Here is a 27,790-nt window from a genome sequence, read left to right on the forward strand (position 1 = left end):
GCGTGACAATACAAGCGCTGGGAATGAATGAATTCATCTTTTATTTCAACTGGTTTCAAACTGGCGGCACGGTGGATCAACAAAGATGACTTTTGACATTTTCCAGAAGAGGATGTAGGGAGTAATATCTCAATATCTAAACAGAGGAAGAAACATACAAAGGACAGTTCACGCCGGCACCATCTTCTGTGACCCGCCGCCCTCTTGGAGGTGCCCTCTGGTAGACACTAATTTTGCTTTAAAACAAGGAAAACGGATTTTCTCCAGAACTAGTCATGCTAAATGCAAACCTTGATGAAGCCTCTCTACCTTCAGTTCAATATTATACTTCAGCTGAGAAGCTGGACAGTTCAACAATATAGAACGCATATCCACTTCATGCAGAATGGAATGATCCACAAATCTGCATGAAGATTGTGTTTTATCTCGCCTTGCAAGTTCATGATTTGAAGGTTACTGTACCTTTAATAATGACAATACAATGATGAATCGAATGAAAATGAGGCAGGGACATAATAAAAAGAGGCATCTATTGTATGTATAAAACATGCGTGTGTAATCTACCCAAGATTAAGGTGTTTCAACTTCTGAAGACTGCTTATTTGAGTTGGTAGCTCTTCAATTTGGTTGTTGAACATGTTAAGAACCTCCAGATTTTTCAGCTCAGAGATGTTAGCGGGCACCACTGGAAAACAGAAAACAAACAAACATGAATGATTCCTCTAAACTACACAGACATGTCCATTCTAAAAACACCTAAATCGGAATTCTAAACTAGGCATAGCATAAATCAGAATATTTTAAATGTAATACAGTGGACCCCTGCTATTTGCAGGCGATGGGGACAGAGTCAGACCACGAATTTCCGCAACTAATTCACGCTGCACTAAAACCGATTGATTCCCTACAGCCATAGTTTAACCTCTAACTATACCAACACAGTATCATACCAAAAAAAACCAACAGGCTCGGCAATAGTTGGGCAACATCGGCACAACGCACCCTGGAGCCGGAAAATAAAAGCACAAGTATTGTGCCGCGCACTCCAAAACAACTTAAGGAAGAGGAGTGCTTTGAATTTGGACATCGGAAAAAAATCACCACGTGCTGTGTTGAACGGACCCCTGTGCACTGTAAGCCTTCTGCGCCGGCCGGAACCCAACCAACTTCAGCCGATTACTTTCGGGCAACTTGGACTGTCCTTCGGCCACTTGGCCTTGTAAGCCTCCCATGAGCAGCACTAGTACTTCTGAGGATTATCACATGCCACCAAAGCACGGAGCTCAATTGGACGAAGTCGCCGTCGGCTGACCTAACAATGGCTAAAGTGAAGGCTTTAGCTACACTCAACAGTGTTTGTGCTACCCACTCGCTACCGCGCCAATGGCGATTTGAAACAGGGCGTGGCAATGCGAATATAGCCCACGTTAGCCATGTTGAAACGAGCCTGTTTAAACTTAAAGTGAGCGTGCTCATTCTGGGGTGTGTGAACGGTGTTAGCGGTTGACTTCTTCCCCCCGCTTCGTAAAATGCTTTCATTCTTCACAGAGTACAGATTCGTGAGGAGCCGCAGTCCAGCCGCTGCTGCTTAAGCAGCCAGGCTAAAAAAGCTTGAACATGTTTGCGAAGCTTAAAATTGTATCCAAACTTCCCATAGTGGTGTGCTTGTTGTCGTAGAAACTAGTGGCAGGTCGAGGCGGGTGGCTTTCGTGAGCCGTGAGGAATTAAGTGTGCTTCCTATTTCCGAATCCGTTAATTAGATGCCATAGACAAAATAACTGTTACTGTACCCAAAGCAGCATGTTCCAGACTCAAGAGACTTGTATGTCCTTGTATAATACTCTTTAAGTTAACACGGTAGCCGTGTGCGCTCTCTGTGCAGAGCTCGAGGCGACAATAGATAGAACTGTTGTCATCATGCCCGCCACATCACCTAAACCAAAGAGGGTCACACGACACAGCCGCCAACCTGAGAGACCTCGACTTTTACCTTCAACGATTCCCTTCTGTTACCACTGACGACAGATTGCACCTTATTAAAGTTACGTCTAGCCGAGAAGTAAGTAGCTTAATTGAATGACAACCGGCTCTCTGCCAAGCATTGTCTCAAGAATTTGATGATCCAGCCCTCACAGTCAAAACAGGGGAGACTTGAGACACCACAAGTTTATTACTGCCGGTTGCGTCGAGCGTACTTCGGAAAGGAACCAAATTTGGACGAGGGCAAACATATCAAAACACTGTTTGTCGAAAAACCTACATCCAAACACCAGCCACCAGCTGGGCGTGGCAGCTTGCCCGCGCACACTGTCCAGTGCCCAACTGCGTGAACTGGCCGCCAAAGGTTTCACTAAACAAAAACAACCCTACCTCTGAAGCACAACACTTGGTGTCTTCTTCCCAAACGAACCACCGCAGATGGAATTGGAGGAGATCGTAGTCATCCCCGTCCAATCATGCCAAATTCGAACATTTCCAGCAGAAAGACTTTGCAAAGTCAAAAGGACGGGAGCTGAAGGGTACACAGTTTGGGATGAACGACCAGTTTCCACGCAAAAAAGCTGTAAAAGCTCCACGAACAGTTATGAGTGATCAGGTTGGGCTCAACTGTCCCATATGGTACATTGTTGCTGCACAAGAAGAAAAGTGACTTAATCAACAGGGTTCCCCTCTTTAGGACTTTCAAAAGCCCCTTAGCATGTCCGTGATACTGCCACTGCAAGCGTGAAGGCTAACGAGACATCCTACTACATCGAGTCGGTATGAATAAACACTGCGTTGGTAAAATGTACCGTGACATGAAAACCGAGTAAAAATTGAAATCTAATTTTAAAGATGGATTACCTGTGAGCTTGTTGTGACTCAGGACCAGCTGCGTGATGTGGGACAACGTGACTACAAAGACAAGGAATCAAAAATAAATGTTAGGGATGTTCGATACCACTTTTTTCAGGGGGAGTATTCACTGAAAGCAATACCAAGTACCGATACCACTCGTACTTTTGATACATAAAATGTCAATTAACACAATGACATGAATTGTGAACCAAGACCTCTCTTTCTTTCTGACACATAAGACTATTCGCCAAAGTGTCAAAGCGCTGTCGTATAGCAGCAACTACTGGCAATGAGGATTTAATCGGTCAGATTTTTTTGCTCCAAGTATCGTTGACTGGTATCGGCCTTCACAAGTACCTGATGATATGCATATATATATATATACGAAAAGAAGGTTGGGGAACACTGCCATACAACACTTGAATCCAATGTGTCACTGTACTGTGTATACTGTATCATGCTTTAATTTCCTCACCCTAAAACTAGCAGACATTCCAACAGATTGTTTCCTCTTGCCATTAACTTCTTAAACAGTTCACTTGCAATTCCATTGTAACATGCTGGCAATTTTCTCTTGAGATTGTTGTCACATCTCTGTCGGGCTCATTCTACATTATTTGTGCACTCACTGCAGTAGTTCCGCCACTCTGTACTACTTGCATATCTGTTGTTGACCAATACTGGCCACTCGTGCTTGGCAAGTATCTGCACCATTTGCACAACTGACACTGTTCCAGATTATCGCACTACGAGTCACTTTAAACTGCTTAAATTTCTTGAAGATGCTAATGACGCGCGAGGCATAAATAGTCCCCAAATAGGGCACGTCTATCATTTGGGAAAAAAACTGTAGTCTGCAAAACGTGTATAAAAGATGTACCGACGAAGACGGGCACATCCAGGTAAAATCACCTGATGATGAAGCAAGTTATCGAGGGTGACGCATGTATCTTGTTTAACAGAGCAGCAACTGCTGTAGCATGAACAAAACAACGCGATGGAGCGCAGAGCGACCGGGGTGGCAGTTGAAGCGCTTGTGTTTTTAATGGTAGTTTGTCGATCACGGATGAGATAGAAAGTGTCCTCGGGGTTTGTTTATGTTAGCAGTAGCAGCTACTACCCTAACCGACGTCACGTTTCTTCTTCTTGATTTCCGACAGACTGGGCATGTTTAAGTGCGTTGCCACCTAATAGTTAAGTGAAGAACACCTGCTACATTCCAATAACATATCGAAGCCATAATAGATGAACAATTTACAACTGTAGAGTAATGATTGTATTGTGCAGTTGAACAGTACGCAGAATTATTTGGATCTTATCACATAATACACTGCAAAAACTGTCCCATGGTAATGTTTTTGACAATTTTTAAAATATTGAAATTCCGACAAACTGTTCTGGAAGTGAATTTCTATAGGTTGAGCCGATGCAGTCATCGCTGTAAATGCAATTTTCTTGCGGTGTTTCCACCTTTGGTTTCTCATTTTCTTTTCTTTTTTCCGTTTCAGTAAAGTATTTTTATTTTGGTAGATCACTAATTTTGAGATCATTATATTTTGAAATACCTGCAGGGAAAAGTAATTCTTTTTGATGTTCATAAATGTTAAATAAACCCAGTGCTTTTATAATATAAATCAATTCGCTCTGGTCCAGTTTTATACATGTATAAACATCAGGTCATATCGAATACCGACATTCGGGGGGGAACTCAATCTTGAAATCAACTTTTAACTCCGGTCCTGGCCTCCCTCCACATTCTAGAATACATTTTAAGATTTCTTTTTAAATCTCTCAATGGTCTCGCGCCGCCTTACCTCGCTGAGCTCCTCCGTCCCCATGCCTCTGCCCAGTGCCTCAGGTCAGCTGATCAGCTGCTTTTTCAGGTACCGAGGTCTCGGCTGAAGCTCAGAGGGGATCGGGCCTTTTTTCTGTCACTAGTGCCACATTATGGAATGACCTCCCTTCTGCACATCAGAGAAGCCCCCTCACCGTCCATTTTTAATACCAGTCTTAAAACCCGTTTTTATTTTTGCCTTTCAACTCGGCTGGCAACCGGTCCTACGTTGGACAACGAACTTGCTGTCCAACGGGAACTCGTGGGCCCCAGAAGCAGGAAGTTCTAAATCTTTGGACCTACGAACATTTGAACTATGAAAACACTACATTGAGACGACCTTCTACAATAATTCCACACAGATTAAGGATAACTCTCAAAACATGAGCGATCCTACAGAAATTCTTCAAGCTCAGTTTTCTTCAAATGAGGAAAAGTGGCCTTTGGAGTGAACGATTTATCCATTTATTTGACTCTTGATGTGCAATTGATTTGAACTGAATTCTTCAAGTACTGCTTTTTCTTTTGAAATACTGAAGCACAATATGCTTGTGCATAAATATTACAATTCTGACAAGAATGTTAAATGTACTTTTCATGGGACTCAGATTGATTTATTTACTTCCAAATGATTTCGCATTCGATCTAAACTCGCTCTTTTTTTTTTCTCAATTTGAAGGGCGGGCGGGCGTGCAGAGAGGTACAGAATGTTAAACTAATGCATACGTACATAATCCGGGCACATCCAGCATGTTCGAAATGCCTCTGTCGCACATTTCGACATCTGGAAGGTTCTTCTCCCGGCTCTCATCCACTATTTTCTTCAGTGACTTCGACATTTCTGATGGTGAAAAAGAGAGGCCGTTACACCGTAGCTGCCACTCGAGCAACACTACCACAACTGAATAAAACGCACTGGACAAACCAATTTCGCCGTGGAGTCAAAACAGGAGCGAGAACACTAGTTACGCCTAAATAAGCATACCAAAAAAGGACCTCTCGTTCGACATTTCCTCTTCTTCTCGCGGTGTTTTGTGCGGAGAAAGCGTAATGCTGCCCTCCAATGGCGAGACCGCGTACATTAAAAGAAGACGATACACCAGCACTTGGGCCTGCTAAATTGAATGTATCATTAGTATTCGTAGTAGTAGTAGTAGTAATATTAGTATTATTATTAATAATAACAAACAAAAAGCTTTAAGAATTGCATTAGGGACACAGAGGGGATATATATGTGTACATATATGCATTGATTGTGAATTTCCATTCATTTTAAATGTATGTGCTTGACTGACTCAACATTAGCCGGTAGCTTGGAGAAACAGATGCTAGTGAAAGCTATCCCCGTTAAAATCAGTCACGAGAAGTTCAAGGATGACTTTCTGGATATATTTCCCAATACATTCTCAACAAATTACCATAATCTGATTTTTACTAACTTTTGTAATGAACAAGGTCTAGTTGATGTTTGGAGATACTTCCATCCCTGAATGGTTACATACTCATTCAGCTCCAATCCATCCATCCATCCATTTTCTGAGCTGCTTCTCCTCACTAGGGTCGCGGGCCCTGCTGGAGCCTATCCCAGCTATCATCGGGCAGGAGGCGGGGTACGCCCTCAACTGGTTGCCAGCCAATCGGAGGGCACATACAAACAAACAACCATTCGCACTTACGGGCAATTTAGAGTTGTCAATCAACGTGCATGTTTTTGGGATGTGGGAGGAAACCGGAGTGCCCGAAGAAAAGCCACGCAGGCGCGGGGAGAACATGCAAACTCCACACGGGCGGGGCCGGGGATTGAACCCCGGTCCTCAGAACTGTGAGGCAGACGCTCTAACCAGTGGGCGACCATGCCGCCTCAGCTCCAACTATAACTCGAAATCTAGAATTGATCACTGGCTCGTCACCAATCAAATTTTAAATTATAATATCAGCTCTGATATTTCATTGTGTTATTCACCAATATATTAAACCAAAACGTAGAATTTTACCAAATAAATACTGGAAGTTTATCTACTAAATAATACTGTGAACATATTAAATCGATAATTAAAGCGATTATTAATTTAGACGAAATAATAACACCGATCAAAAAGAAAAAAGACGACAAAGAAGGAGCACAAGAAGAAGCACAAGAAGAAGAAGAGGAAGCCGAGGAAGAAGAAGAAGACGACGACAACGACGAAGTAGTTGAAGAAGAAGAAGTAGTAGTAGAAGAAGAAGAAGGAGACGAAAACAAAAAAGAAGACGACGACGACGAAGAAGAAGTCGTAGTAAAAGAAGAAGAAGGAGACGAAAACGAAAAAGAAGACGACGACGAAGAAGAAGTCAGTGCTGCCTCCATGCAGTGGTGAATGTACGAGTTGAGAATTAACAGAATCAGCACGTTCGCTCCATAATTCGTGAGTTTTCCCCCTATCAAATAGTCCCCCCCCCCCAACGAGACTTTTGTCGCTCTACACTTCGAACGGTATATTTGGGGTCCATCTTGCTGTCCATGTTTTGAGATACAGCTGAAGAAGGCAAGTCAACAAATGGAAACTCTCCGAGTGCTTGAGCTTTACAGTGGGATAGGTGGGATGCATTATGCTCTGAAAAGTAAGTACTGTACTGCATAGTGTATTGTATGTATTTGGTACGTTCAGGGGCGATACCAGAATCTGAACTTTGAGGGTGCTTAGTCACTTTTTTTTTTTTTTTTAAGTAAATTCGTTTCGTAAAGACCACAAAATATTTATTAATAATAATGAAAAATGTTCAAGTGTGTGTGTACCGCCTGTGTGGAGTTTGCATGTTCTCCCCGTTCCAAAAGTTCAGAATTGCAGCTTTTATTTCATTTACATCTACAAAATACTGACTAAATAACCCACAGTAGACTGTCAGCTGTATTCTAAAAACGTAGAAGCGTTTGTGACCGACAGACACTCAGCGACGCAGTGGGAGGCCTCGTAAACTGAGCGGATGCTGAGTCCCACAGTGTCAAGTGGTCCCAAACTTTCTGCCGAGTTAATCGCTACAGACCTCCAAACTTCATGTTGCCTTCAGATTAGCTCAAGAACAGTGGACAGAGAGTTTCTATGGTCAAGTAGCTGCATCCAAGCCAAACATAACCAAGTGCAATGCATCTTTTCTCCGGGCACTCCGGTTTCCTCCCACATCCCAAAAACATGCATGCTAGGTTAATTGATGACTCTAAATTGCCCGTAGGTGTGAATGTGAGTGCGAACGGTTATTTGTTTGCATGTGCCCTTCGATTGGCTGGCGACCGGTGCAGGGTGTACCCCGCCTCCTGCCAAATGATAGCTGCGATAGGCTCCGGCGCGCCCGCGACCCGCGTGAGGAGAAGCGGCTCAGAAAATGGATGGATGGATGCAAAGCGTTGGATGCAGTGTGGTGTAAAGCGCGCCGACACTTGACTTAGAGCAGTGGCAAGGCGTACAACTGGAAAAGTGATAACTATACGTCCGTATAGAAGTGGTGGCCCCTGGCCTCCATTAATGTCGGACCCTGGATACGATATTGTTTTTACAAATGTGTTATATTTCTCCAGAGTCCGGAATATCTGGCCAGGTAGTGGCGGCCATAGACATAAACACAACTGCCAATCAGATCTACAGGCACAATTTTCCCGACACCCCGCTCTGGAACAAAACCATTGAGGTACGTAGCTTTCAAAGAATTAGAAAGTTGAGTTTGAAATATGATCCTGTTCTGACTTTGACTTTTGTCCTCAGGGCATATCACTTGATGAGTTCAATGAATTGCGCTTTGACATGATTTTGATGAGTCCTCCGTGTCAACCGTTTACCAGGTACGCCCTAATGCGGATACACTTCTAATAGGATGGAATCTTTTAAGATACTGTGTTTGAATATTTAATTTGAGGTCTTCTTATTACATTGTGTTCCAGAGTTTTATGCAGATGATATTGTATATTTTTTTTTACATAGTCTCCTCCAAAAGTATTGGAAGGGCAAGATCAATTCCTTTGTTTTTATTGCATACTGAAGACATTTGGGTTTCAGATCAAAAGAGAATATGAGACAGAAGTTCAGAATTCCAGCTTTTATTTCATGATATTTACATGTTAAACAACTGAGGAGAGGGCACCTTTTGTTTGAACCCACCCACTTTTCGAGTGAGCAAAAGTATTGGAACAGACGTGATTAAATTAACTTAAATATTTGATATTTTTTCCCCCACTGTGTGTGTGTGTGTGTGTGTGTGCGCATGTGTATATACACGTGTGTGTGTATATGTATATACACGTGTGTGTATATGTATATACACGTGTGTGTGTGTGTATATGTATATACACGTGTGTGTGTATATATATGTATATACACGTGTGTGTGTATATATATGTATATACACGTGTGTGTGTGTATATATATATATATATATATATATATTTTTTTTTTTTTTTTGGACATACTTGGCAAATAAAGTAATGATGATGATTCTGGTATATATATATGTATATGTGTGTATATATATGCATGTATGTATATATATGTACATATATGTGTATATATATGTACATATATGCGTGTATATATGTGTATATATATGTACGTATCTGTGTATATATATATGTACATATGTGTTATGCATGTATGTGTATGTATATATATATGTGTGTATGTGTATTTATGAACAACCCCAATTCCAATGAAGTTGGGACATTGTGTTAAACATAAATATAAACAGAATACAGTGATTTTCAAATCATGTTCAAGCTATATTTAATTGAATACATTGCAAAGATATTTCATGTTCAAACTGGTAAACTTTATTGTTTTTAGCAAATCATCATGAACTTAGAATTTTATGACTGCAACACGTTCCAAAAAAGCTGCGACAGGTGGCAAAAAAGAGTGATAAAGTTGAGGAATGCTCATCAAACACCTGTTTGGAACATCCCACAGCTGAACAGGCTCATTGGGAACAGGTGAGTGCCGTGATTGGCTAGAAAAGGAGCTTCCCTGAATTCACAAGTCATTCACAAGCAAAGATGGGGCGAGCTTCACCTCTTTGGGAACAAGTGCGTGAGAAAATTGTCCAACAGTTCAAGGACAATGTTCCTCAACATACAATTGCAAGGAATTTAGGGATTTCTACGGTCCATAATATCATCAAAGGTTTCAGAGAATCTGGAGAAATCACTGCATGTAAGCGGGAAGGCCGAAATCCAACATTGAATGTCCGTGACCTTCGATCCCTCAGGCGGCACTGCATCAAAAACCGACATCAATGTGTAAAGGATATCACCACGTGGGCTCAGGAACACTTCAGAAAACCAATGTCGGTAAATACAGTTCGGCGCTACATCCGGAAGTGCAACTTGAAACTCTACTATGCAAAGCAAAAGCCATTTATCAACAACACCCAGAAACGCCGGCGACTTATCTGTGCCCGAGCTCATCTAAGATGGACTGATGAAAAGTGGAAAAGTGTTCTGTGGTCCGACGAGTCCACATTTCAAATTGTTTTTGGTAATTGTGGACGTCGTGTCCTCCGGGTCAAAGAGGAAAAGAACCATCCGGAATGTTATGGATGCAAAGTTCAAAAGCCAGCATCTGTGATGGTATGGGGCTGTGTTAGTGCCAATGGCATGGGTCACTTACACATCTGTGAAGGCACCATTAATGCTGAAAAATACATACAGGTTTTGGAGAAACATATGCTGCCATCCAAGCAACGTCTTTTTCATGGACGCCCCGATTCGTTGTTTTAGATTGTATTCATATGTAATAATTTGTATTTATCTGTGTAGGCTGGGACTCCAGCGGGATATTGCTGACCCCAGAACCAAGAGCTTCCTCTATATTCTTAATCTTCTGCCAAGGTATTTGTTTCTCAGGTTTTTGTATCCTATATATACTGTATGCATGTAGAGACGTAATGATGTGTGTGTATGTTATCTCTACCTATCCTATGTGTATGTACCGAACCAAGGTATTTTGATGTCAAAAATAGCATGGTGTGCTTTTTTTTTTAATCTTTGCGGCAACCAATGGTGTGGTAGACTTCGCAGAGCTACCTGACCCCCACCCAACATAAACGTTTCTTTCATTTTTCTGAGTAAGCATATTGGGGTGGGGGGACTAAAAAAATATATATATATGGCTAATTTTTTTAGGTTTTAATATGGCTATTTGTAGTGCTCACTGTTAAAGCTATGTTTGGTTCTCTTGACTTCTTCTGCTTTTCACAAATGCCTCAATTTGTGTTTTATTTATGCGTTATGTCACGTGGTAAGACTGAGTCAGCTTCCCCGCTTCATCCTGCTTGAGAATGTCAAAGGTTTTGAAAGTTCCTCTGCCAGGTAATATTTTCACTATTCATAACAGGGATGACATCAGAACTGATTAGTTGATCTATCCATCAATCTACAGTTTGACCTTTCCTGTTCTTGGTCAAGGGCAAGCTGGAGCCTTTCCTAGCTGACGTAAGGCGCTAGGTGGGGCAGTGCACATACAGAATAATAACTAGGGCTGCAACTAAGGATAACTTTAATAATTGATTAATCGGTCAAATTTTTTGAATCAATCAATGCATCTGATTTTAAAAAAAATTCCATCCCTTTATTTAAGATGGCAGTGGAGAAAAGTGCAGAAACAGGTTGCTGCATGAACATCACAGAGTTCTAAAAGTAATTGATTTAAAAAAAAATATATATATATATTTTTTTTTTTGAGCATCGTAACCACGATGTGTACACAATAGTCACATCTTAGTGTCTGCTGAGATTTTGGTGTACTGTAATATACAGTGAATTAAATGTAATATTAAAAGTGACCAGCCGAGGGACCTGTTTGGACATGCTAATAAGACCCCTTGAGGGTCCTCTGCTATGGTTGTTAGCAGCTAGCGAGCTAAGCTAAGCAAACCATTTTGAAAAGCTTGAACGTGCGCGGCGATGTGCCATGAAACACACACATCCTTAATGATAATTTCTTGCTAGCCTCCTTCTCATCTGCCATCCACTTGACAGGCGGACGTCTTAAACCTAAAAATAAAAATAAAAAAAGCTTCAAAAACAACACATACACCATGGTGTCCAAGCCAACCACCTGGGCACTACGGCCAGGAGTGACTCGATATGGGTCCGAAAACAGGAAGCGAAGAAGTACAGAGGAGAAGAAGTAGCCTTGACAGTGCTAACTGCCGTGTGCTAACAGAAAAATCAAGCAAAAGGAATTCCAAGCGTTTTTGTTGGAAATACAGCACATCCACACCGCCACGTGAAGCCTGCCGTGCTAAAATCCAGTGCGGTATTTCCTAATATCAATACAGTTTAAAATGAAATTTAAACTTTTATACTCAATCCATTTTAGAGAGTCACTCTATGGAAGTCAAAATGGCCAACATACGGGACCTTTGAGGGCATTTTGGCACATGCACATCTCTAATCTCCAATTATTAGGATACAAAACAGATTTTCACTGGATTTGCAAGCTCGCCTTTTCAGATAACCCATTTGTTTTGTAGACCCACAAAGAAATACAGATCATTTGTTTTTTTCCTGAAAATCATTAACACACCACTAAAATGGTTTTGTCTGTTGGGCAAGACTTGGCAGTTTACCTTCTGATGAGATTTTCTGTTCTTGCAGGCAATGTTTAGTCGAAAAGCTGCTCAAATGTGGCTACACTTTCCAGGAGGTCATGGTCTCTCCCACGAGTGTAAGAACCTTAGTGTAGGTTGTCTCTGAAGTGTCTTGTTGTTTTGCACACATTTTGCCCCTGTTTTCTGACATCCAGGTTGGGATCCCAAATTCAAGACTGCGTTACTTCTTCATGGCTAAGATTTCAACGGAAGCGATTTGTTCAAAGGTGAGGTTCATATTAACTGTCAATACAGCGGCTGAAATAAGTCTTTTAACACATCGCCATTTTTCTTACTAAATATATTTCCAAAGGTGCTACAGACATGAACATTTCACCAGGCGTTGGGAATAACCCGAGTAATGCATACATACAAAGAAAGTAGAACAAATAAGATCAGAAATTAAGTTATGTGTAATACTGTGAAATGACGTAGGGGAAAAGTACTGAATACGCCAACTGGTATTTATTCAATACTTTGTACAAAACCCTTTGTTTGCAATGACAGTTTCAAGATGCCTCCTGTATGAAGAAACTAGTCGCATGCATTGTTCTGCTGTGATTTTGGCCCATTCCGTCACACAAGCAGTCTGCAAATCTTGAAGATCCCGTGGGCTTCTTTTATGGACCTTCAGTTTCAGTTCTGTCCATAGATTTTCGATTGGATTCAAGTCGTGATTGACTGGGCCATTCTAGCAGCTTCATTTTTTTCTTTGAAACCAAGTGAGAGTTTCCTTTTTTTGTGTAAATTGCCAGACAACATCATTTTGTAGACTTCAGATTTCATTCTGCTGCCACCATCATGAGTTGCATCATCAATAAAGACGAGTGAGCCTGTTCCAGAAGCAGCCATGCAAGCCCAAGCCATGACATGACCTCCACCATGTTTTACAGATGAGCTTGTGTTTTGGTTCAGAAGCAGATCCTTTCTTTCTCCATACTTTTTGGCCTTTGCAACACTTTGGTAGAGATTTTGGTCCCATCAGTCCACAAAACTGTGACTTTTGTGGCTCATCACTGGTCATTTCTGTACTACTTTGCAAAATCCAACCTGGTCTTCCGATTCTTTTTGCTGATGAGTGGTTGCCATCTTTTGGTATGACCTGTATGTTTTTTTCTCTCCAAGTCTTCTTCGAACAGTTAATTGTGATACCTTCACCCCTGTTATGAATAGTGGAGGTTGGCAGTGATGTCACTGACTGTTGTCTTTGGGTGTTTCTTCACAGGTTTTACAATGTTTCTGTCATCAACTGCTGTTGATACCCTTGGCCAACCTGGCCGTTGTCTATTACTCAGTACACCAGGACTTTCTTTCTTTTTCACGACATTCCAAATTGTTGTATTGACTATGCCAAATGTTTGAGCAATGGCTCTGATCGATTTTCCCATAGACACCTCTCAGGTTGTCATGTTTGCTTCACAGCAAGTGCAGTTTTCACAGGTGAAACCCAACGCCAAAAACAAGCACTGTTTAAGCAATCAATCTAAAAGGCAACACCTGATCAACTAGAAACACCCATCAGTCACATGTTCCAATACTTTTGCTCACTTGAAAAGTGTGTGGGTTCAAACAAAAGATGTAAAGTCCTGAGTTGTTTAACACGTTGTCAAAGCTCGCAGCAAAATCTGAAGCATTTCACGAATCGGTCATGTGGTTCAGCCGGGGAGCAAGGTTTCATACGTCATGATTTCCAGTTCCTCGCGTAAATGAAGCAAGCCTCGATGCGCGCTTTGCGGAAACCTTGCCGTTACCTGTAAATATTTGTCCAAACTTGTGCAATGTGATCATAATGTCTGATGTGAGTTTGTATTACTTTTGTCTTAGGATTCCCAATTGTCGCTGCTCCCTGCTGAGACTGAGTCCTCTCAGGAGCCTACCCTTTCAATTCCTCTGCAGCCCCTGACAAAAGAGGAAGAAATGGAAGGTCATGTCCATTATAAACTCGAGACGACAAATGATGTTCTAAGAAAGAGGACTCAGAATAGTGATTTGTCAGTCAGGCAGATCCAAGACTTCCTTGAACCAGAGGAGAATGTTGACATCGATCGATATCTTGTTCCTTCTAAAATACTGCTGCGTTATGCTCTAATCTTGGATATTGTCAAACCCATCTGCCGGAGGTCGATCTGCTTCACCAAAGGGTCAGTACGTTGCTATTTTGTTTGTTTTGCCTTCTTTCTATGGGACCGCAAAGGATTAGACGCACCAATTTGGTAGACGGTAACACAAACGTGGCGCACCTCTAATTCTTTACCGTGCAAGTGATGTCAGGCCAACTTCATGTCCATATACACAGAAATCTCTTTTTCTATTGCTTATCGGCACACACATATGTAATGGGGCATGGGGAGGCAGTCATCTGTTAAACACTCTACTGACACAAATAGCCTACAAGTGGAATTGCAATAACACCAACAAATTAAGTCATGGCTCTTCAAAGTGCACATTAAGCATGACACTGAACCCCCTGGCCCAAGCTTCGGCCAGCCACTATTTGTGCGCCACATCACTTTTGACAACTCCCCTTGCATGCTTGTGTGTATTTGCAGTTAATTTTGCCATTTATTACACATCTCAACTTCTGTCCTTTTCCAAAACAAATCCAAAAGATGTCCTGACGTGCATAATCATGAACAATGGCCAAGACCAACAAATATCAAATAGACACCTTTCTAATTATATTATTTTTATCCGTTAGGATTCTCACGATTCTTTGCCTTTTCATACATTTGATGCAATTTCTACACTTACCCAAGTAATCGGAACACCTCCTACATTACTACCATCAGTTGCTAGGTTAAAGAGTGCTATTCTAGCGTTAGTTGGAACTAAAGACATTGGGCCTCATTCACTAATAAACGAGTAGAAATGTTCTTACTCTGCACACAAGCGTATGTGCAAAATCATAATCGGATTCACGGCACGTGCGTATTGGCCGATTTTCTTTGCGCCACCGTGCGTATGTTAATGTATAAGAATTGAATCTAAATGATGGGCATGTGCCCGGGTGCTCCAGTCTGCATAAACTGCGCCCCTAGTTCCATCTAAAACGGCGTCTGTTTGACAGAGACATGGCCCCACAACATCTTTAATCTTCCTGTTTTCAAAATGATTGGAAAGCTCACTAAACACAAAAACTGAAAACGTATATATTAATGATGTTCATCTTTTTTTTTAAATTTTTTTTTTAATGATTAATTCTGAGAGTTAAACTAGAGCTGCGAGCAGCTATTAAGGGCCCTCGCACCCCTGGCCACGTTGGCGTACTGGCACGTTGCCGATCCATTCAATAGAAATGCATACCACTCTTTTCACATTGATATTTGCGTAAAACCATGGAGCCTTTTCATTCCACTTCACAATTATGTGCAGCACAACACCAGCACCACGAATAATTCACCCCCAAAATTTTAGAATTTTAGTTGTGGCTTTTTACAATTAGATCCAAGGACATTACTCATTCCACATTTTTTGTTGTTGTTGATCAACATATGTTCCAGCCAAATGTAAGCTTTTAGTTGTTTTTTTTGTGTGTGTTTTCATTGAAAGCTATGGGCGGTATGTGGAAGGAACTGGCTCAGTACTGCAAAGCTGCCTGGAAACAGAGGTATGTTTGAAACATTTATTTAAAAAAATATCATTATGTCAAAAAATGCACCAAGTAAAATTGAACTCGATGAATCACCGCCATGTGGGACATGTCAGTAAAGTTTCAGGACTCAGCTGACATTGGAAAAGAGAGCAACAATTTTTTGTATTCTCGGTTTTGAATTGAACACTAACCAAGTCATTCCCAAACTTATGAAACGGCTTTGACCCAATTGGAAATCCTCTCAGGCTCACCGAAACTTCAAATCATAACTCTGATCAACACATGAGTAGAAACAGTCATTTTCATACAGTACATAGTTTTCATAACCCTGTTCCATAAATACATGCAAGCACAAATTCTAAGCAGAAACTGAGGGGGATTATTGCTTGCATTAAAACGACTTTATTTGTTGAGCTCTTTAAACAACAACTGGAGCTGTAACAAAGTGCTGTACATCAGATCCAACATAAAACATATTTACTCCATTGGCGAGTCATCCGAAATGAACAGCTGGGCAAGTTCTCCATCAAACACGCCGGGTTCCCTCTCGTCATTGTCGGAGTCGGTCTCGTCGCCGTGCGGCTCCTCAGAAAGGATGCCGGCTTTTACGAAAGCTCGAACAACGGTGCAAGCGGACACGTTAAGCCCCACCATCCGCAATCCATTCACAAATTGTGCGCTGCCTCCTAGTCTTAGTAAAGCTGTGTTCGCCATCTGTCATCCATCGCTCCCACGCCGCTCGCGACTTCACTTTGAACGCCCCGTTTACACCGATGTCCAGCGGTTGGAGTTCCTTTGTCAAGCCTCCCGGAATGATGGCGACCTCCGAGTTATTGCACTCAGTCGAATGGTGACTGTAGAGACGCTTCTCCCGGCTGTTCTTTGCTCATTAATCCATTGCTCGAGTTGGTCTTCCAACTCGGGCCGCCTCGCCTTGTTTCCGCGGAAACTCTGCTTCGTCTTCTTGACTTGGCGAAGCTTGTTTTCCTCCTTCCTCCACTTGATCTTGAATTCTCTCGGGGCTGCTCGATTCCCATGTTCCTCGACGTAACTAATAGCTTGCAGTATGAACTGTGCTTCGTAAGCGTGTCTCTTCATAGGTGCCGTTTTTGGGGGTCCTTAGCCAAACCCATGTTGTTTTGCACAATGCACACCCCGGCGCTATATACCTACTGGGTGAGTGTCTTTAGCGTCCTCTGTCACGCGCACTCTTCCCCCTTAAACGGCCGCAGGCTGTCCTCAGCCACGTCCGCTTTTCCTCTATATAAGCAGCGTGTCGGCAGGAAATGCTCCCAGTCGGTCAAGCAGAGCGCTCATCAAAGTCACACAACAACATTTACAGATTTCAGCCTTCCCAATTAACATGGATATTTGACTTCCAAAGCCGTCAATGGCAGTGAATGTGTTAAGTGCAAAACTGTCCGTTTTAGTTTGGGTTTATGTAGAAATAAGTGAAGGCCATTTTGATTTTGAACAATGTTTGAACTCATTTCTAAGGGGAGCGTTCCAGAATATAATCTGGCTAAAAATACAGTAGTGCCTTGACATAGGAGTTTAATTCGTTCATTGACCATGGTTTGATCTCAAAACATGTTTCCACATTAACATGGAAATGCAATGAATCTGTTCCAGTCCGCCCAAAAACACATTTTTAACATGTTTTTAATAAAGTAGCAGTATACTGTTAAATGTAGTCATAAAACCATAATTGAAGAGTGGGAATATATGAAGTGGTTTTATGAAGTGAAATGAAGCCAGAGGTCTCACACACACACACACACACACGTTCACAGCAGTACATTATCATGCTGTGCCTTTGAAAGTGCTGTCTTAACATTTCACTTTTATGCTCTGCAGACTGAGAGTGTGTTTAAATATCTGGACCAGGTCTCTCAAGAAGAAAAACTGCAACATCTGCTGAGACTAAAGCTTCGTTATTTTACCCCCAGAGAAGTAGCCAACATAATGGGCTTCCCACAAAGCTTTTGTAAGTCCAAAACTATCAGTACTTGAATTTATAATGAATACAGTGCTTTTGGAAGATCACCATAGTCCCATCAAATAAGCACACTGTACGCCACTCTGTGTGTGTGTGTGTGTGTGTGCGTGCGTGCGCGTGCAATGTGTGTTTGTACAGAACTGTGAGTCAGATGTGCTAACCAATCGTTTACAGTGCCTGCTGATGACCTACACAGAAACTGTGTTTTCTTATTGGTATTGTGACAGTGGTTTAAAAATGACAAGCTCTTCAGGCAGTTCCTTTGACCTCCTGATTCTCATTTGCTCTGACATGCACGGTGAGCTGTAAGGTCTTCTATAGACAGGGGTGTGGCTTTCCTAATCAAGTCCAATCAGTATAATCAAACACAGCCGGACTCCAATGAAGGTGTAGAAGCATCTCAAGGATGATCAGAAGAAATGGACAGCACCCAAGTTCAATATCTGAAAAAAATGAACTTAAATGATTTTAGCAAATGGCTGCAATATAACAAAGAGTGGAAAATACTGAATACTTTCCGGACCCACTGTATATGCATGTATCTATCTATATATCGTGTGTGTGTGTGTCTCAATGTATGTCTTTTTAATGTCTCCTTTTAGCCTTTCCAGAGCAGATCCCTAACAAGCAGCGTTACAGAGTTCTAGGAAATAGCCTCAACGTCGCGGTGGTGGCGACATTGCTACACCAGCTGATCAAGTGTTGAACAACGAAGGCCAAAAAATAAAAAATAAACTATCCCTTGCAGATATTCTTTCAATTGACGTAGCCAAAAGATCCTGATTTCTATTCTCTTAATGTGGGTTATGTTACTGATTGGTGAATAATGAATTACTGTACATTTACAGTTAAGGATGCATGCTATATTGCCCTGTGTGGTCTTGCTGAAGGACAACTTTTTGTGAAAACTATTGACTTTGTTGCATTTTTTAAATTTTTTTTAAAAAAAAATCACAAATATCGTTTAAATCGTTGTCATTGTGCTGCCCACCAACGTTCACCATCCAACGTGACAGAAGTGGAGAGGATCTGCGAAGAGGAATGGCAGATGATCCCCAAATCCAGGTGTGAAAAGCCTGTTGCATCATTTCCAAAAAGACTCATGGCTGTATTAGCTCAAAAGGGTTAGGTGGTGTGTGGGAAGTTCACCGTGCAGTGTCCACAGTTCCTTGACGATGTAGCGCGATTTTCTGAGAGGTTTGGCCATTCGGCGCTTCCGTTGTCCCGAGTCTCGCGTTCATGGCGCTTGACACGCAGCTCTTGCGGCACTCTCCGACCGAGGGCAGCCAGACGGCCAGCCTGCAGCCTCCTCATTGGCCTCTCTGCCGTCACGTGACAGCCCTCACTGGGCTCCGGGCGGTGGCCTGTCGCTTTAAATATTTCTGCCCCAAAGGATCATGGGTAATACATCTGCTTTCCCTTCTCGCTCTGCGGGACGAGGGACGATCGCGCTTCAGCAAATCTTCCTGAGTTTGCACCGAATGTTGGGAATCCTCGACGCGGGACGCCGCTGAGCACGACTTTACCGGACGAAAACATTATTCGTGCAATCTTCGTGTCCGGTTGGAGTCGTCTCGTGCACGTTGAAGCTTCTCGGCCTAGCCTAGCTTAGCTTAGCTTAGTTTAGCTTAGCTTGCTAACACAGAGGTTTTCTCTTGGTTTGCGAGCCGCTTGCGGTCAACACTTGGCTTCGCAGAGATCAAGCGTCAGGTAAAGTCTTCTTCTTTCCGCCACCGACGAGGAAAGGCGTGGGGACCGCAATGTCTAACAATAACACTTAAATGTAGTTTCAACACACACATAGCAACGACTACATTCTGTCAGCTTTGTTTGTCTCAGACACTGAAATAATAGCCTCTAACGATTAATTTCGGAATCGTTATTATCTTAATCTGGATTCTGAATCTTGTCTATAATGTAGTCATCACAAATTGTCTCTCCTGAAGTCAAAACGTAGCTGTTTTCTTTTTCCTCTTACGGTGCATATTTGCATGTTTTAATGTTTTCTTTTGTTGACTTTGGTGCGTTGCCATTTTAACTCTTGTACCGTTTAACCACACAGTGTCCCAATCTTAATCTTTGTTTAATTGTTTCGCATGTTCGATTTGCACTTGCTTTTGTCGTCCCTCCAACCTTGGAGCAGAAAGTGTCGTGTGATCGTCGTGTGAAAATGTGCGCGAGGAGGCCAGCGGAGTACGAGGAGGAACTTCGCGGCCCAAAAGAGGAGAAGGAGCCACAAGGTCAGCGGCTGGACGCTGTGTTCAATCTGCGGCCTCGAGCAGGTGGCTTAACTTGTCGCATGCATTCTGATTTGATTGCTGTTCCTGTGTTTATTCGCAGGCCCCGTTCGATGCGGCATTTAACTCATTCAGCCGTTTCCTGAGCAGGGAGCTCAAGACTGCTCGAAGCACAACCTGTGCAGTTTAGAAATTTAACTATTACTATAAAAATACATTGTTGAAATTGCTGTTGTGGCACGTGGAGGGAAATTGTTTTATTTTTTGGAATATACTGTTTGACATTTGAGTCATTTTGCTAATATTTTAGTCACAACAGATATTTATCTTTGTACAATATAAAAAGTTCAGTTGCATTCATTAGTAATCTAGTGTACATTTTCCTAAATTAAAAAAATCAATAAATGAAATGTATAGGGGTGATGAAGAAGTGATGGGTAAGTACGGCATCCAGGAAAGGAACTTGGAGGGACAGATGGTGGTAGACTTTGCAACAAGGATGCAAATGGCTGAAGTGAACACTTTTTTCCAGAAGAGGCACGAACATAGGGTGACCTACAAGAGCGGAGGTAGAAGCACACAGGTGGATTACATCTTGTGCAGAAGATGTCATCTGAAGGAGGTTACCAACTGTAAGGTAGTGGTAGGGGAGAGTGTGGCTAGACAGCATAGGATGGTGGTGTGTAAAATGACTCTGGTGGTGGGGAGGAAAATTAGGAAGACAAAGGCAGAGAAGAGAACCATGTTGTGGAAACTGAGACAGGAAGAGTGTTGTGCAGCTTTTCGGGAAAAGGTGACGGGAGGAGCTTCCAGAAGACTGGAGCACTGCAGCCAAGGTGATCAGAGAAGCAGGCAGGGGAGTACTTGGTGTATCTTCTGGCAGGAAAGGAGAGAAGGAGACTTGGTGGTGGAACCTCACAGTACAGGAAATCATACAAGGAAAACGGTTAGCTAAGAAGAAGTGGGACACTGAGAGGACCGAGGAGAGGCGAAAGGAATACATTGAGATGCGACACAGGGCAAAGGTAGAGGTGGCAAAGGCAAAACAAGAGGCATATGATGACATGTATGGCAGGTTGGACACTAAAGAAGGAGAAAAGGATGTATACAGGCTGGCCAGACAGAGGGATAGAGATGGGAAGGATGTGCAGCAGGTTAGGGTGATTAAGGATAGAGATGGAAATATGTTGACTAGTGCCAGCAGTGTGCTAGCTAGATGGAAAGAATACTTCGAGGAGTTGATGAATGAGGAAAATGATAGAGAAGGGAGAGTAGAAGAGGCAAGTGTGGTGGACCAGGAAGTGGCAATGATTAGTAAGGGGGAAGTTAGAAAGGCATTAAAGAGAATGAAAAATGGAAAGGCAGTTGGTCCTGATGACATTCCTGTGGAGGTATGGAAGCATCTAGGAGAGGTGGCTGTGGAGTTTTTGACCAGCTTGTTCAATAGAATTCTAGTGCGTGAGAAGATGCCTGAGGAATGGAGGAAAAGTGTACTGGTGCCCATTTTTAAGAACAAAGGTGATGTGCAGAGCTGTGGCAACTGAAGAGGAATAAAGTTGATGAGCCACACAATGAAGTTATGGGAAAGAATAGTGGAGGCTAGACTCAGTGAGTATTTGCGAGCAACAGAATGGTTTCATGCCTAGAAAGAGGACCACAGATGCATTATTTACCTTGAGGATGTTGAGCTACATTGTGTCTTTGTAGATCTAGAGAAAGCCTATGACAGAGGACCCAGAGAGGAATTGTGGTACCTCAATGCGGAAGTCTGGAGTGGCAGAGAAGTATGTTAGAATAATACAGGACGTGTACGAGGGCACCAGAACAGCGGTGAGGTGTGCTGTAGGTGTGACAGAAGAATTTAAGGTGGACGTGGGACTGCATCAGGGATCAGCCCTGAGCCCCTTCCTGTTTGCAGCGGTGATGGATAGGCTGACAGATGAGGTTGGACTGGAATCCCCGTGGACCGTGATGTTCGCAGATGACATTGTGATCTGCAGTGAAAGCAGGGAGCAGCTGGAGGAACAGTTAGAAAGATGGAGGCATGCACCGGAAAGGAGAGGAATGAAGATTAGCCGAAGTAAGACAGAAGATAAGTGCATGAACCAGAGCGGGCGTCGGGGAAGAGTGAGGCTGCAGGGAGAAGAGATGGCAAGGGTGGAGGACTTGAAATACTTGGGGTCAACCGTCCAGAGCAATGGTGAGTGTGGTCAGGAAGTGAAGAAACGGGTCCAAGCAGGTTGGAACGGGTGGAGGAAGGTGGCAGGTGTGTTATGTGACCGAAGAGTCTCTGCTAGGGTGAAGGGCAAAGTTTAGAAGACGGTGGTGAGGCCAGACATGACGTACGGTTCAGAGACAGCTGCACTGAAGAGACAACAGGAAGCAGAGCCAATGAAGATGTTGAGGTTCGCTCTCGGAGTGACCAGGTTGGTTAAAATTAGAAATGAGCTCATCAGATGGACAGCCGAGGTTCGATGTTTTGGAGACAAAGTTAGAGAGGGCAGATTTCCATGGTTTGGACACGTCCAGAGGAGAAATAGTGAGTATATTGGTAGAAGGAGGATGAGGATGGAGCTGCCAGGCAAGAGAGCGAGAGGTAGACCAAAGAGAAGGTTGATGGATGTCGTGAGGGAAGACATGAGGGCACTTGGTGTTGGAGAGGAGGATGCAGGAGAAAAGGATGACACGCTGTGGCGGCCCCTAAAGGGACAAGCCCAAAGCAAAAGAAGAAGATGATGCTATTCCATCATCGCACATGTTGAACACAGGGTTCATAACAAGCTATAAACAAATCCAGTGATCATGTACAGTATCACTCACAAACGTTTTAAATGATGTTGGAATGAATCCGGTGAGGCTTTGTAATATTATTTTCCACTGTATCTGTTTGTATTTACTTCTGACGCCCCCCACCACCATCACCAAACGCACAGTAAAGAACCTTATGACTTTTGTTGGAAGTTTGCTTAAGAGACGCTACATATTGTATACCATATTTCGACATGAAAATATATTTCAAAAAACATTTCTTGCCATATAACTGAAAAAGGGAAATAGGCAAGTCTTTCCGTGAGTGACCAAGGATTAACTCCCCCCCCCCTCTGCAGTTTACCCATCACAGTAGTGGACACAGCAAACACACACACTTGTTAGTGGCACACACTTGAGCAATGGGGAGCACTTCGGAGAATTGGTGTCTTGCTCAAGGACACCACGGCCGTGGGTCCGGGGAATGTTGGGAGTGGGTGGTTCTTGGTACTTCTTGAATCATCATTCATCACGGAATACTGATACAGTAATCGATTCTATGCTATATCACGGTTCTTGCTTCGCGGTCCCACTATATTACAGTTTTTTTAACAGGTGTTACCCTATTTTCTTATACCGACCGGTTGGCCAATAATTTTGTGTTATCCATTGCTCTTGGTCTCTCTCACTATATTAAATGTGTTAGGCCTGTCCGAAGACACAGATTGATCGTACTTTATGCGCCACTGCTAATTTGTGTGCGTCTGAGAAGCGGTACGCACATCAAACGAGATCCCTGCATAAATGCACTTTAGTCACAACATGAGAAAAGATTTACCAAACCATGTGTGTTTGTCTACTTGTGTCTTGCAGACATCACTGAAGATCTTCGTACTGAGTGGCAGGAGCCAGAGCCCCCTCACATTAAAGAGGAAGTGGACGACGAAGAGGTCTACCGCATTAAAGAGGAAGAGGAGCCCATTTGGGTTAAAAAGGAGGAGAAAGAATTGCACCCCCACAACAGACAGGAAGAGGAGGATATCACCAAGTTTCCATCGGCTGGTGTCCCTTTGAAGAGTGAAGATGAAGGTCAAAGTGAGGAGAACAGAGGGGCGGAGCCTCCAAACAACAGCTCAAGTCAACACATGACAACAGAAGGTGATGGAGGATCACAAGCAGACGGCCACTTGGCGCCACTATCAGATAGTGACGACATGACGTCACGCTCTACTCACACTGATGAGGATGGTGGACAGTCTGAAGGTGATATGACATTACAGACTGACAACAAACGATGGAAATGTTCTGTGTGTGGGAAAACATTTGCTAATAAGAGTAGTTTGAAACAACACGTGAGAACACACACTGGGGAGAAACCTTTTTCCTGCTTAGATTGTGGCCAAAGATTCTATAAGAAGGAACACTTAAAAAGACACACAAGAACCCACACTGGTGAGAAACCTTTTCCCTGCTCGGTTTGTGGCCAAAGATTCGCTCAGAAGGAACACTTGAAAAGACACACAATAACACACACTGGTGAGAAACCTTTTTCCTGCTCAGTTTGTGGTCAAAGATTCACTCAGAAGGGAAGCTTAAAAGTACACACAAGAGCACACACTGTTGAGAACCACTTTGCCTGCTTAGTTTGTGGTCATAGATTCACGCAGAAGGGAAACTTAAAAAAACACACAAGAACCCACACTGGTGAGAAACCTTTTGCCTGCTCAGTTTGTGGTCAAAGATTCTCTGTAAAGGGAAGTTTAATATTACACACAAGAACCCACACTGGTGAGAAACCTTTTGCCTGCTCAGTTTGTGGGCAAAGATTTACCCAGAAGGGAGATTTAAAAACACACACAAGAACCCACACCGGTGAGAAACCTTTTGCCTGCTCAATTTGTGGTCAAAGATTCACTCAGAAGGGCAACTTAAAAATGCACACAAAAACCCACACTGGTGAGAAACCTTTTTCCTGCTCAGTTTGTGATCAAAGATTCTCTAAAAAGGGCAACTTAAAAATACACACAAGAACCCACACTGGCGAGAAACCTTTTTCCTGCTCGGTTTGTGGTCAAAGATTCTCTAAAAAAGGAAACTTAAAAATACACACAAGAATGCATACTGGCGAGAAACCTTTTTCCTGCTCAGATTGTGGTCAACGATTCACTTATCGGGGAACCTTGAAAATACACACGAGAACCCACACTGGTGAGAAACCTTTTTCCTGCTCAGTTTGTGGTCAAAGATTCTCTAAAAAGGGAAACTTAAAAATACACACAACAACGCACACTGGTGAGAAACCTTTTTCCTGCTCAGATTGTGGCCAAAGATTCTCTCTGAAGGAACACTTAAAAAGACACACAAGAACGCACACTGGTGAGAAACCTTTTTCCTGCTCAGTTTGTGGCCAAAGATTCACTTATCAGGGAACCTTGAAAATACACACGAGAACCCACACTGGTGAGAAACCTTTTTCCTGCTCAGATTGTGGCCAAAGATTCTCTCTGAAGGAACACATAAAAATACACAGAAGAACGCACACTGGTGAGAAACCTTTTTCCTGCTCAGTTTGTGGTCAAAGATTCTCTAAAAAGGAAAACTTAAAAATACACAGAAGAACGCACACTGGTGAGAAAGCTTTTTCCTGCTCAGATTGTGGCCGAAGATTCTCCTATAAGTATCAGGCTAAGACGCACAAGTGTGCTGGTGACAATGGCAGTGATCAAGAAGCTTTTAATGCAAATGTAAATGTTGAATCTAAAAAGTAAATACTATGTTGCTGACTTATAAAAATCTACATTCTTGTATTTTGTGTACCAGATTTTATTGTATCTATCTTTTTGCTGTCCCTATATTGCCTTGTGAGTGTTAAGAATTAACATTGGTGCCAAAATACTTATTCAATAGTGCTGGACTCAAACATGTCGACAGAAAAAAAAAGCCCTCCAAAATACACTCAGTTGTCATTTTAGAATCATTTACTGGTGAAATATTTGATTTTCAGCCAGATTTGACGCGTCCACATGTTGGACGTGTCAGCCTGTCACAGCCTGACATCTGATGAGCAGGAGCCGATTACATTTCCTCATTAAACTTCTATGTTTTCCGTGGTGTCATTTGTGAAAGTCTGGATGTATATTTGAGACAATAATGAGTGAAAAAGTGTATTGCGTTGAAAAATCCACCATTGAAATGCCTCCTTGAGGAAAGACGACAGCCACGTCACCCTACATGAAGTAATTATTGCATATTTATTTCCTCATATGTCAGCACAATTTTGAATTGATTGCACCACAAATGTATATGTGTGTTATCGATCACAAAGGTGTGTCTGTAGGTGGAATTGTGGGACAGACATGGACTTTGCAAGGAGGTGGCACTCGCTTAGGGTTGCGTGAAACTTGCCGGCGAGCAGCTCCCCTTCGTGCATGGTGGGCCGGTCTGGACGGTGTGACACAGCAATTTCCATAGTGTAGTGGTTATCACATTCGCCTCACAGGCGAATGGTCTCTTGTTTGAAACTGGGTGGAAACAAGGCTTGTGATCTGCCATGAAAGCTATGGGGTACATTTGTCTCCAAACTGGATAAATTGAAATTGAAAGCGGACAGCAAGATTCTGAAGAAGATGAAGCTGAAGACCATGTGGCCAGCCTAAATTCTGTGGCGGCTCCAACCCGTGCACGGGATCAAGAACCGAAAGAGTTGAGAGCAGTGACACGCAAAGGAGCCAAGAAACCAGTGGAGGTAATGGGGGTCTGGGAAGCCTCGAAGAAGATAGCAAAGAATGCGGGACTGGGATGTGTCAAAACCTGTGATGGAAGGAAGACCTACATCCCCAAAGCCGGCCAAAAAGACCACACCATCCCGGCGGAGGCTTGGGTATGACAAGCTGGAAGAGAAAAATTGGAAATTAAGTGGGGGGATATGGCAAACGTTTTGCTAACTCCGTCTTATCATACTTTGGCACAATATACTGAAAGGACTAAGAACTTTAGAGACGGATTTGTGGCTGTGATTTATGACATACAGTAAAACAAGCGGTCTACAACCGGGCCAAAATGGACTTGAGGGCTTGTGACGATTTGGACGACGATGGCGATGGAGCGGATGGACCTGCCACCCTAATTCCCCAGGTGACAACACAAGTGGGGCAAGCAGTAATGCCACCAGACTCCCAAATGTCTACGCAGCTGGGAATAACAACTCATGGTTCGTCTCCATCTCAAGTTATGGTAAGCAGAGATGAAGAACTCAAGGCTCTAAAGGCCATGGTACGACCCAAAGGCGCCTGAGAGAACGTTCAAGACTATTTACGAGGGACATGGTCCTTAACAAAAGACTATCCCTGTCAAGAATCTGCTAAAAAAAAGTTACTCACCTCTGACCCCAGTAGCTCAGACGAGAGTGCACAGCAAGAGGTGGGTGAACGATGAAGACGATGATGACGAAGACTCCTATATGGAGAGAGCGAAAGAACAGCTGAAAGAAGGCAGCTCGCTGATGCATGTCTGGCGCGGGCTGAAAGGGGTGCTAAGTTCAACGAGGTATGTGAAGACGTGGAGAATGTTGGTGGCTGGGACCGAGGGAGAAGTTACCTTCGTTAAGATGAGCCCGGATGCGAATTTACCTCAAATTGTAGAAGTGGGACCCGGTGGCCGGTTATTACCGTAAGAAGCGAAGCGGAAGTCGAACGCGTCGTCCAACCGGCAGTGAGGGAACGCTGACCAACGGGCCCCACAAGGGCAGCAGCAGAAAAAAACATACTCAAAGACGACACAACAGTCTACGGCAGAAGGAACAGAACAAGCCCCTCGCAAGACCCAAAAGAAGACGCTGCCCTGCTGTGAGACGGCCACGAGGAGAATGCCTGGTGTACGTCAAGTGTTTGTGTTATTTTCTTTTTGTAGTTTGTAGTTGAAGCTGTGTG

At 43.0% G+C, this 27,790-nt stretch overlaps 3 protein-coding genes across 8 annotated transcripts in view; 2 read left to right on the forward strand and 1 right to left on the reverse strand.

Moving 5' to 3' along the window:
* The window catches only part of rsu1 (Ras suppressor protein 1), a 20,040-nt gene extending 14,293 nt beyond the window's left edge, over nt 1-5,747 (reverse strand). Inside the window, exons 1-4 of one of the 2 annotated variants that reach the window (XM_061758429.1) lie at nt 5,598-5,747; nt 5,403-5,513; nt 2,845-2,895; nt 565-685 (exon numbers count right to left, since the gene is read on the reverse strand). In XM_061758429.1, the coding sequence (XP_061614413.1) occupies nt 565-685; nt 2,845-2,895; nt 5,403-5,511 (281 nt within the window). In that variant the 5' untranslated portion in view covers nt 5,512-5,513; nt 5,598-5,747. Of the gene's footprint in view, nt 1-564; nt 686-2,844; nt 2,896-5,402; nt 5,514-5,588 lie in introns of both variants that reach the window. The other variant, XM_061758431.1, reaches the window with a different exon arrangement.
* A 698-nt stretch (nt 5,748-6,445) lies between these two features.
* Nucleotides 6,446-18,617, forward strand: trdmt1 (tRNA aspartic acid methyltransferase 1). Of its 2 annotated transcripts, none has more exons than XM_061758424.1 (11): nt 6,446-7,273; nt 8,226-8,335; nt 8,410-8,486; nt 10,452-10,523; nt 10,938-11,003; nt 12,294-12,363; nt 12,442-12,513; nt 14,111-14,427; nt 15,836-15,893; nt 17,736-17,865; nt 18,480-18,617. In XM_061758424.1, the coding sequence occupies exons 1-11, from the start codon at nt 7,210-7,212 to the stop codon at nt 18,581-18,583; spliced, it is 1,140 nt and encodes a 379-aa protein (XP_061614408.1). In that variant the 5' UTR covers nt 6,446-7,209; the 3' UTR covers nt 18,584-18,617. The 2 variants fall into 2 exon arrangements, with proteins under 2 accessions (XP_061614408.1, XP_061614409.1); XM_061758425.1 differs by having other exon boundaries at nt 6,448-7,077.
* On the forward strand, nt 17,736-25,968 carry LOC133470256 (gastrula zinc finger protein XlCGF57.1-like). Of its 4 annotated transcripts, none has more exons than XM_061758410.1 (3): nt 17,736-17,865; nt 20,021-20,159; nt 23,736-25,968. In XM_061758410.1, exons 2-3 carry the CDS (start codon nt 20,048-20,050, stop codon nt 25,628-25,630), a joined length of 2,007 nt encoding a protein of 668 aa, XP_061614394.1. In that variant the 5' UTR covers nt 17,736-17,865; nt 20,021-20,047; the 3' UTR covers nt 25,631-25,968. The 4 variants fall into 4 exon arrangements, with proteins under 4 accessions (XP_061614394.1, XP_061614397.1, XP_061614393.1 ...); XM_061758413.1 differs by having other exon boundaries at nt 20,021-20,117; XM_061758409.1 differs by lacking the exon at nt 17,736-17,865 and adding an exon at nt 18,936-19,587.
* Nucleotides 25,969-27,790: the final 1,822 nt, after the last annotated feature.

The sequence above is a fragment of the Phyllopteryx taeniolatus genome, chromosome 20, assembly GCF_024500385.1.
Source record: "Phyllopteryx taeniolatus isolate TA_2022b chromosome 20, UOR_Ptae_1.2, whole genome shotgun sequence".
In the NCBI taxonomy this organism is placed as follows: Eukaryota; Metazoa; Chordata; class Actinopteri; order Syngnathiformes; family Syngnathidae; genus Phyllopteryx; species Phyllopteryx taeniolatus.